The sequence below is a fragment of the Lathyrus oleraceus genome, chromosome 2 (genome assembly GCF_024323335.1).
Source record: "Lathyrus oleraceus cultivar Zhongwan6 chromosome 2, CAAS_Psat_ZW6_1.0, whole genome shotgun sequence".
Taxonomy (NCBI): domain Eukaryota; kingdom Viridiplantae; phylum Streptophyta; class Magnoliopsida; order Fabales; family Fabaceae; genus Lathyrus; species Lathyrus oleraceus.
The window spans coordinates 109788942-109799569 of record NC_066580.1 but is presented as its reverse complement, the minus strand read 5'-3'; the positions used below and the strand labels follow the sequence as shown (position 1 = coordinate 109799569).

Sequence of the window (10628 nt, the reverse complement as noted above, 5' to 3'; positions counted from 1 at the left end):
CGTCTTCACGTAAAAGAAAAATGGCCTTAAAATCCATTTCTATTTATGGAATAATACTTTGCCCCATGTAAAAAAATTTCATTGTAACCAACTCCCTCCACTTTAGTAAAATTATTTGCCACAAGTCTTGTTTTGTGCCTTAGTTCTTAATTCCAAGAATTTCTTCTTCTTGAAAGTTTACTTGCATGTAACTATCCTTTGATTTTTAGATAGATACACAAGTTTTCAAATATGGTAATGCATTTCAGTAGTTATTTCTTTTGACCACTTCTTGCTTTCAAAGATCTAAATGCTTCCCTAAATGCAATTCCTCAACCAGATTTAAATATTAACATACAAGGTCATCATATATATCTTTTTTTGGGTGGAAGAATATCCTCAATCACCCTATATCTAATATCTAGTCAATTGATAGTTAGAATACTAGTTTAAAATAAATGACACATCGTATATAAGCTCTTGATGATCAAAGTAAAATTATTCACTAATTTATACTTTTCCAACGAGTTTCTCTTGCAAGATATTTGATAACAATATACTTTTCCAACGAGTTTAAAGAATTTGTAGATGAATTTATTACAATAGTTTATAAAAGAGATCATTATTCAAATCCATAAATAAAAAAATAAAAAGTCAAATCCTAATGTTATCAATAATGTCTTATTTCTCTACTGCTATGGTGATTATAGTCCAAATTGATGGAACAGGAATGGGGGCTGAGGAGGAGGGGGGCCAATGATGAGGTGGAGGATCGAATTCTCTTTAATGTTGTAATCGGCGATGGAGCGGAGGTCCTCTAGTTCCTTACCATCAAAGAACAAACATTGTTGGCGCACATTCTTGTCGTGAATCTTCTCCTTCACACTGGCTATTGTATCTAAACTATCCACCTTCAGGATAATCCTCTTTCTGGACACTGTTTGAATGAATATTTGCATCTGCACCACAATTGTCAACAAATTAATCAAATAATAATATTCAAAACAAGTAAAAGAGAATAGTAAGAACATAATTGGAAAAATAACCTAAGTAATGCAACTGATAAGGTAGGAGGTTACCTTGAATGTTATGCGAATTTCTAGTTCGGTGGATGGAGAAGAATTAATATAACCAGATGGAATCATGAGGAATTCTGATGAAAGTATGGGGGAAGTTACCCGTCGGACACTTTCTGCAGAGGCATGTAACTTCATACAGCATTTCTTGGACTTAGCCCAAATAACATAACCATACTCAGATTCCGAAGAAATAGAATCAATGATGTTAATATTCACTGCAGTTCCCAGAATTGTAGAACTATGATTGAGAATAAATAATTTGTCATCCATTTCCTCTTGAAGAACAATGGTTTCATCATAAGACTTCAAGGAGAGAGTGAAGAACTGGCCATAAGAAAATTTGATCCGAGAACTCCGGTGTTTATTGCTGAAATGTTTGGACAACTCTTCTGGTATTGCAACAAAGTCACAATCTGGATGAGGACAGTGACATGGCCCATAGACACATTCTTCTTCATGGTTTCTCTTTCTACTATAAGTTATTGTCTCCTTGCAACCATGTTTTTCATTTGGGCATGGTATTTCGATACATTGCAATAGATTCTCAATGACTCTACAACGTTGTAATATAATGTCCATTGAACATTTGCTACACTTGTGACATTTGTTCTCAAATTTAGAACAGCAGGTAGAGCAAGCAATATGACCATTTTCACACTGAATCACACATACAAGATAATAATCAAAATTAGACTTTGAGCCAATTGCTATAATAAAATAAAGTAGTTAGATCTAAAAATGAGATGATAAAGAGTGGATGAAGGATATTGTAGATGTAAAAGGATAGGAGATTGGATCATAACCCAAAAACTTGTAGTAGAACAAGTTTTCACCACCAATATCCAATCTAATGGACAGGCTATGTCGGAGGTCAGTTAGGGCATCAAGTGACTGATCAGTTACCAAGATTGATTGAACCGTGGTTCTTCCAATAAGTATATATGAGAAAATATTAACACTTGTCAAAGATAGAAAATCCTAATAATCAAATGCATACCTGAAAGACGGGAGCACATAGGGGTTTGAAACAGTTGTGGCAATCGAGAATTTTTGGGTCGGAAATAGTCGCAGAAACGGAGTTATTCTTATTAAGATCTGTCGAGAAATCAACACTTTCTTTGCTGCATGGTTCCATTATACTGTTTTACAAAAAGATAGAAAGATAAATTACGAGTTTATATAATTGATCAAACTGAATTTGTTTAGAGCTGCGATTAGCGGAATACTCATTGAGAGCTTATAGAATCCAATCTCTAGTGGCTTGAGAGGGTTGGTTTTTGGTCTTCAGCTACTTCTTGCGCCACTCCTTCCTCCGTTAACCTTAGCCTCGCCGTGCAGTTACATCAGCGTTGCAGAGAAGGGAAAAAACAGTCTTAAAGGTTAGGGTTAAATAGCAACGGGTTTTCAATTTATATAATTTTTAGATTAATTAATATTTTTAAATATGTAACTAACCATATTGTTAGAGAATCAAATTAATAGTATTTACCTTTTTCTTTTAATGTTATTTATTTAAATAAACTCAGTCAATGTTGTTCCTTAGTTTGTGCTGAATACGTGGCCTGTAAGTTATGTTAGTGGCTTTATGGAGAGATTTTAGCAAATCTCTGAAACCGTCATATTTACTGTGTATAAGTAGGAAATCTCAATTTAATGAAAGAAACAACTTCCACAATATATTCTTGACTTATATGGTATCAGCCGCTGATCTTGGAAACCTATCCCTTCTCCAAAATCCTATACCATGGCTGCTGAGTTTTCCACAACCATTACTAACCCAAACGACGGCGCTCGTCCGTTCGTCATTGTGCACCTCACCAACGCCATAAAACTTACCCCTTCCAACTACATAACCTGGAAGTCGCAAATTCAGGCGACTCTCACAGGTTATGACCTTTTCAAGTTTCTCAACGGCGACCACCCTGCTCCGCCTAAAACTCTTACAGCCGACAACGTCACCACCTCCAACCTGGCGTTTACTTCCTGGATGCGTCAGGATAAACTCCTTTATGGCGCTCTGGTCGGCACCCTCGACGCCTCTGTCGCTCCGTTAGTCACTCGAGCCACCACCTCCAAAGAAGCATGGGATATTCTCGCCCGCACCTACGCCAACCCATCAAAGGGCCACATTAATCAACTCAAAGCCAAGCTACGCTCGTCCACAAAAGGCTCTATGTCGATCACTGAATACATTCAATCGATCACTTCGACTGCCGACCTGCTCGCTTCGCTCGGAAAACCGGTTGACGCTGACGACCTTGTCTCATTTGTCCTCCAAGGTCTCGACGGTAACTATCAGTCCATTGTTGATGCGATCAAGGCCCGAGATACCACCATCCATATTGACGATCTTCACGAAAAGCTCCTTGTCAAGGAACTCGAACTCCGCTCTGCAGCAACCAACTTGGCCGCACCGGCAACAGCCCTGAACGCACAGTCTCGTCCACGCACCAATCGGCAACGCCACCAGCCGCCATCCAACCGCTCACCCTCCACTCATTTTCGCCCTCCTCCCATGGTTCCCCCGCCACAAGCTCGGCCATTTCTTGGTAAATGCCAATGGTGCCGTGAAACGGGCCACGTCGTTGCCTACTGTCCTCTCTTCCGCCAACAGCATCCAAATGCTCGTCCTCCAACACTTCCCAGAACTCCTGCACCTCCACCCCCACCCCAGGCTCACACTGTCAACGCTGCATCCACATCTCAAAACTACATCGTCGACAGCGGAGCAACGCACCACGTTGTCACTGACCTCGACCAACTCTCCCTCCATTATCCCTACAATGGCCCGGACGAACTATTCATGGGCAGTGGCGAAGGTTTGCGAATCACTAACTCTGGAACTCTTTCACTTAGCACTTCTGCATCTTTGTTTAATTTACCCGATACTCTTTGTGTTCCACAAATGACCAAAAATATCATTTCTGTTTCTCAACTTTCAAATCAACAGAACTGTGCTATTGTTTTCTTACCCCATTCTTTTCATGTTAAGTGTCTCAAAACAGGCAGGATTCTTCTTAATGGGCCTTGCAGAGACGGCTTGTACGTGTGGCCCTCCTCTCCTACAGTTCTGTCTTCGTCCCGCATCTCCAGCCCATTATGGCACCATGCCTTAGGTCATCCATCTACTGCTACATTTAAATTAATTCAACAACAACTTCGAATTCGCTCTCCCACGTTCGAGCAATCTGATTGCACCTCTTGTCAATTAAATAAGAGTCATAAGCTCCCATTTTACAATTCCAGTCTTTGTTCAAACTATTTTCTAGAAGTTATTTTCTCTGATGTATGGACCTCTCCAATATTGTCGTATGATGGATTCAAATATTATGTAGTTTTTGTTGATCACTTTACACGGTATTCTTGGATTTATCCCCTCAAACGCAAATCCGATGTCCAACACACATTTATTAAATTTCGATCACTTGTCGAAAATTACTTCAAAACAAAAATCAAAATCTTCTATTCTGATAATGGCGGTGAGTTTATTGCTCTCCAAAATTTCCTAAGTCAAAACGGAATAAGTCACTTTACTTCACCACCCCATACTCCCGAACACAACGGTATATCTGAACGTAAACATCGTCACATAGTCGAAACTGGTTTGGCCCTACTAACACACTCTGGTATGCCACTTGAGTTTTGGCCTCACGCACTTCTCACCGCGGTATATCTCATCAACCGTCTTCCTACCCCAACCCTTCAAAACCAATCACCTTTTTCTATTATTTTTAAACAAAATGCAGATTATGCTAAGTTAAAAAGTTTTGGTTGTTTGTGTTTTCCGTGGTTAAAACCATACACTGCTCATAAATTGGAATCCAGATCTGTTGTTTGTGTTTTTGTAGGTTACTCCACCACTCAACATGCCTACTATTGTATGGACCCGAAAACCCGACGAATCTACACCTCACGGCACGTCAAATTTGTCGAAACAGAATTCCCGTTTCGGCAACAACCAAAAACCCCACAAAATTCAGCCCACCATACCGATTGGACCACCATATCACTACCCATCCTACCACCTCCCATGCCACCTCCCTCTCCTTCCCAATCGGACCCATCATGTCCTAGTTACCCACCTACCCCAACTCCAGCCCCACAAAGCTCTACTAACAGCCCACATAACTCCCCTATCTCCAGTCCCTTAGCCGCCACTCCCTCTACCTCTCAATCATCATTCTCAGAACCACAATCCACACCCCCACCAACTCAAATCATCCCGGATCGTGGCATTATCACTCGATCCAAAAACAACATCATAAAACCCCTCCACAAGATGAACCTCTCTGCCACTCCCCATCCACCCGTTGAACCGCGAACTATCACGCAAGCTCTCAAGGATCGAGCATGGCGAGAAGCAATGCAAAAGGAATATGATGCCCTCTGCGCCAACAATACCTGGACTCTAGTTCCACCCCACCCCACACAAAACCTGGTTGGCAGCAAATGGGTATTTCGAACCAAATATCTTCCCGATGGTTCCATTGATCGTCTAAAGGCAAGGCTCGTCGCAAAGGGGTTCCATCAACGACCCGGATGGGATTTTCATGAGACGTTCAGCCCCGTGGTCAAACCGGTTACCGTCAGAGTCATTCTCACGTTGGCTGTCTCCAAGGGTTGGCGCTTGCGTCAACTCGACATCAACAATGCTTTCTTGCAAGGTTCCCTTTCTGAGCAGGTGTACGTATGCCAACCACCAGGCTTTGTCGATCCATCTCATCCCAACCACGTATGTCGGCTCAACAAGGCCCTTTATGGTCTCCGACAGGCACCGAGAGCGTGGTACACTGAACTTCGCACCTTTCTACTCCAAATTGGTTTTGTCACTTCTGCTGCAGATGCGTCACTCTTCATCCATTCCAGCGAGTCAGTCTTTATTGCCTTATTGGTCTATGTGGACGACATTATCGTCACTGGGAACACCGACACAGCCGTCACCCAACTTGTTCAACGCCTTGCTGCTCGCTTCTCTCTCAAGGATCTAGGCACACTGTCATATTTCCTGGGTGTTGAAGTCATCCCACATCATTCAGGCAGCCTGTTTTTGTCCCAAAGAAAATATATCAGTGACATACTCATCAAAGCTGGCATGGAAGATGCCAAACCAGTCACAACACCACTCTCTGCGTCAACTCCCCTGCTCAAAACAGATGGTGAACCACTTCCCTCACCCACCGATTACCGCTGTCTCGTCGGCAGCTTGCAGTACCTAAGCTTAACCCGTCCCGATGTTGCATATGCCGTCAACAGACTGTCCCAATTTATGCAACATCCCACCTCTTCTCACTGGGCTGCTCTCAAACGCTTGCTTCGGTATCTTGTCGGAACTATCGACAGGGGCATCGTCGTTTCTTCCAGCCCATCCACAACATTACATGCCTTTTCCGATGCTGACTGGGCTGGTGACAGGGACACTTACGTCTCCACAACCGGGTTCATCATTTATCTCGGTTCCACCCCTATCTCTTGGGGCTCCAAAAAGCAAAGAGCTGTAGCTCGTTCCTCCACGGAAGCTGAGTACCGAGCACTCGCCGACACAGCATCTGAAGTTCTCTGGCTCCTATCTCTACTCAAAGAGCTCCGCCACCGGATCCACCAACCTGCCATATATTGTGATAATATGGGTGCCACCTTTCTCTCCTCCAATCCTGTATTCCACTCCCGAATGAAACACATCGCCATCGCCTATCACTTTGTTCGAGAGAATGTGCAACACGGTGTTTTCCGGGTAACCCATGTGTCCACAGGCGACCAGCTCGCCGATATTTTGACGAAGCCTCTCCACCGTCCACAGTTTGAGTCCATCATCAACAAGCTCGGACTTTCCCAACGGCCGTCCGGCTTGCGGGGGCGTGTTAGAGAATCAAATTAATAGTATTTACCTTTTTATTTTAATGTTATTTATTTAAATAAACTCAGTCAATGTTGTTCCTTAGTTTGTGCTGAATACGTGGCCTGTAAGTTATGTTAGTGGCTTTATGGAGAGATTTTAGCAAATCTCTGAAACCGTCATATTTACTGTGTATAAGTAGGAAATCTCAATTTAATGAAAGAGACAACTTCCACAATATATTCTTGACTTATACATATCACTATAGTAATATCATCTATTATCATTTTTCTTTCTTTTCAAAAGACTAATATATATATATATATATATATATATATATATATATATATATATATATATATATAATATATATATATATATATATATATTATAATATTATATATATATATATATATATATATATATATATATATATATATATATATATATATTATATATATATATATATATATATATATATTATATATATATATAATTAAGAGGATAGTCATGAGTTTGCAGGTCTATTTGTGGTGTTTAGCGTGTTTTGATAGAGGTCAGAGCTAGCTCGTAGAGTAATGAGAAGTTTTGTATATGACTCTCTATAGAGAAATTTAATATCTCTCTCTCTCTCTGATTCAAGAAATAAGGTATATATAGTGGCTCCTTGGGCATGGATTAGAGATTCAGAGGATGGTTTACCCTAGCTCCACGACCAGAGAATATGGTTAAGTGGAGACTTGTCTTGTTGTAGTCACGGGGAATTCATTTCCCTCACAGACTCTCTCCTTTGTCAGCTACGTGTGGTCATAGGTCATTGCATACTACCCATCAAGTGGGGACTATTTTGGAAGACTCAAACCCAATAGGGTGGCCTATCACCGAATTCGGGTGGCCTACGACCTTACTGCGAAGGTCGCCCCTCGCCGGTGTGTTTGGCTTTCATTTTTATTCATAGATTATCCCTTATTCTTCATAAATTGTCCCTTCTTTAGGGCTTAATTGTGAGTGCAACTTCCCGTTAGATATATTTTGTATGATGTCAAAACTATGATACTTTAGCGTTTATGCATATTGGATGGTATCCTCTGAGTCTTAATGTGCATCTTAGCATTAGGAAGTATAAATATATTTTGGAAATGATTTAGAAAAGATTCCATGCATTAAAAACAGGTGTTTATGAAAAACAAGTCTATGTGTCGACAAATACATGCAATGAGTCGGCACATGTGGATCATTTTTAAAGGTTGTAGCTTCTATAATGCATGAGTCGACACATAAAGCACTTCAGGTCGACACATAGAAGAAAAATTCTTCTATGACTCGACACATACGAGTTATGAGTCGAAACATGTAGTTCATTTTTAGAGCTTGTAGCTTCTGTTTGATGTGCCGACTGTGGATGGGTTTTAGGTCGACACATAGAAGAAAAATTTCTTCAATGAGTCGACACATGACCTATACAGGTCAACACATGCTTCAAATGTGTCGACACATAACTTACATAGGTCGACACATGCGATGCATTTTTCCAAAAAAAATCATGATTTTTTCAAGATACGAAACTAGGAATATACAAAGAGTTATCTTCAACTTCAACCTATGTTCTATGCATACACACAAACAAACTACACATAATTATTTTTTATTTGGGTGTCATCTAGAATCAGAATTGATAACGTCCAATTTAGGTTTTTGAATTGTAAATTTGGTTGAGAATCTTTGGGGGTTTCAAATAAGAAAACCAAACTGGGATTTTCCTTCAAGATCAATTGGTGATTTGATGGTTTTGGACAAGATTACGCAAGTTGGATTCGATCGAGTGAAAGCTTTGAAGAACAGGGTTTCTTGCAAAGGAGTAGCGTGAGACGGTGGATCATCTTGGTAAATTTGGGTGACAATAACTTGCAGTTTGGATTTGATCGAGTGAAAGCTTTGAAGAATGGAGTTTCTTGCAAAGAAGTAGCGTGAGACGGTGGATCAAATTGGTATTGTTGGGTGACTTGATCAAGCTTAGACCAAGGAAATAAAAAGTGTTAAAATCAACATCAAACATAGGGTTTGTGGGGTTGTATTGTTACATTTCTCTTATAAACTACAAGTACAAAGGTTAATTTTCATTATCTCAATTCAAGTTCGAAGTGAGGTAAAATGTACCCATAACGAGGCCGATTGGGGAATTGCCTAAATAAATCTTTGTGTACTCTCTCTCTCTCTCTCTCTCTCTCTCTCTCTCTCTCTTCTCTATATATATATATATATATATATATATATATATATATATATATATAATATATATATATATATATATATATAATATATATTATATATATATATATATCTTTTACTTTTCATTTTCAAATTGTTGAATTAGTCAATTGTGGGATCAATACGTTTGGTTAAACTTTTTTATAACCTTTTGAAAAAGGTTTTGTTGAGTTGATCACAATCTATTAGATTGTGGTTGGATTTTCAAATCATACAAAATTATAAACAAAATTGATTGCACACAAGGTATTTGATAATTTGTCTCAATTTCTATTTTGTGTATTTTGTCATTGGAAATAGACTTTACTATTAGTGTGGAATTGAAGTGATTGTTGCTAAAAGTAGATTGATAATTTTGTTCTCATTATCATAACTTGATTCTATATACGCATATCCAGGATTTTCGATAGCGGTTCGGTTTAGACGATTCAATCCGGGTCACTTCTACTAGCCGTTAAAATTTTCAAAATAGTTTTTGTAAAGTTTTTTAACTTGGGATCTATTCACCCCCTCTAGATAAGTCTCCTTCATATAACATTAATAAAATTATTCCGGTACACATTTTGTCAAGCACAATGACTTTAAAAGGATGAATTGATTTAACTAGAATGTATGTGGTCTTAAGGTCTTTATGCGTGGATCCATCCCATATAGGTATAACCTTCACCTTTAGTTCATCTCTTCCCATATACAGGTATAACCTTCTCTCTTCATTTTATTTTCTTAAAAATGGATATCATTAGGTATTTAGTAAGACTGGTAAACTGATACAGCCTTCAAAAAGTATAGAGTGGGCAAAAATACACGCGTGCAACAAGAAGAACGATGAGTGGGAGGTCACGTCAACATGCTATAAGCTTTAAGAAGTAAGTGTGTTTGGGAGTTATGAGAGAGCTAGTAGTTATGATAATGTGTGTGATAGTGATAGTGAGTCATTTTTATCTTCTAATTTCTTAAGAACCACAAAGATATCAATAACGTCTAACTCACCCAAAAAGTTTGGGGTTGAGGACTATGATACTATGTACATTGAGCAAAGAAAGGTGGATACCTTCCGTGAGAGTCTAAAATTATCGAGATACAAAGATAAAAAGGGTGTTATCATAGATACGTGCTTCCCAGGAAAAAAAGGTTTACATGGAGCCCCTTAAAAGATCAGAGGGTGAATTCTTCAATATGTATACTCTTGCGATCCTTGATTTGGGGGTTCTCATCCCCTTCACCATGTTCAAGTCTGAGGTACTCAATGAATGAGCCTTCATTAGGGTGTTTGAAATCCTCTATAGGAATTTAGAGGCCGCCCTTGTAACAACCCAGTTTTAAAATTAATTTATTCCATTAAGTTAAATATGTTTATATGATTGGTTGATGTGTTGTGTATATTTTGAGTTATTAGAGGTTGGGTATAGTTTATATGAATTATCACTTTTTTTATTAATTAAAAATAATAGAAAATTGAGTAAAATATG

At 39.1% G+C, this 10628-nt stretch overlaps 1 protein-coding gene across 1 annotated transcript; it reads right to left on the bottom strand.

Annotated features, from left to right (window-relative positions):
* Positions 1-539: 539 nt before the first annotated feature.
* On the bottom strand, positions 540-2442 carry LOC127121195 (E3 ubiquitin-protein ligase SINA-like 10). Its single transcript, XM_051051769.1, has 4 exons — positions 2285-2442; positions 2056-2197; positions 1059-1715; positions 540-938 (listed from the first exon to the last, which is right to left on the bottom strand). The coding sequence occupies exons 2-4, from the start codon at positions 2191-2193 to the stop codon at positions 684-686; spliced, it is 1050 nt and encodes a 349-aa protein (XP_050907726.1). The 5' UTR covers positions 2194-2197; positions 2285-2442; the 3' UTR covers positions 540-683.
* Positions 2443-10628: the final 8186 nt, after the last annotated feature.

Excerpts from the sequence above, each read along its gene's own strand:
- LOC127121195 (XM_051051769.1), bottom strand. The coding sequence starts at position 2,193 with ATGGAACCATGCAGCAAAGAAAGTGTTGATTTCTCGACAGATCTTAAT. Across the intron at positions 1,716-2,055 it reads TATGTGCTCCCGTCTTTCAG|TGTGAAAATGGTCATATTGC; the intron begins GTATGCATTTGA and ends TGTGTGATTCAG. Across the intron at positions 939-1,058 it reads AAATTCGCATAACATTCAAG|ATGCAAATATTCATTCAAAC; the intron begins GTAACCTCCTAC and ends ATTGTGGTGCAG.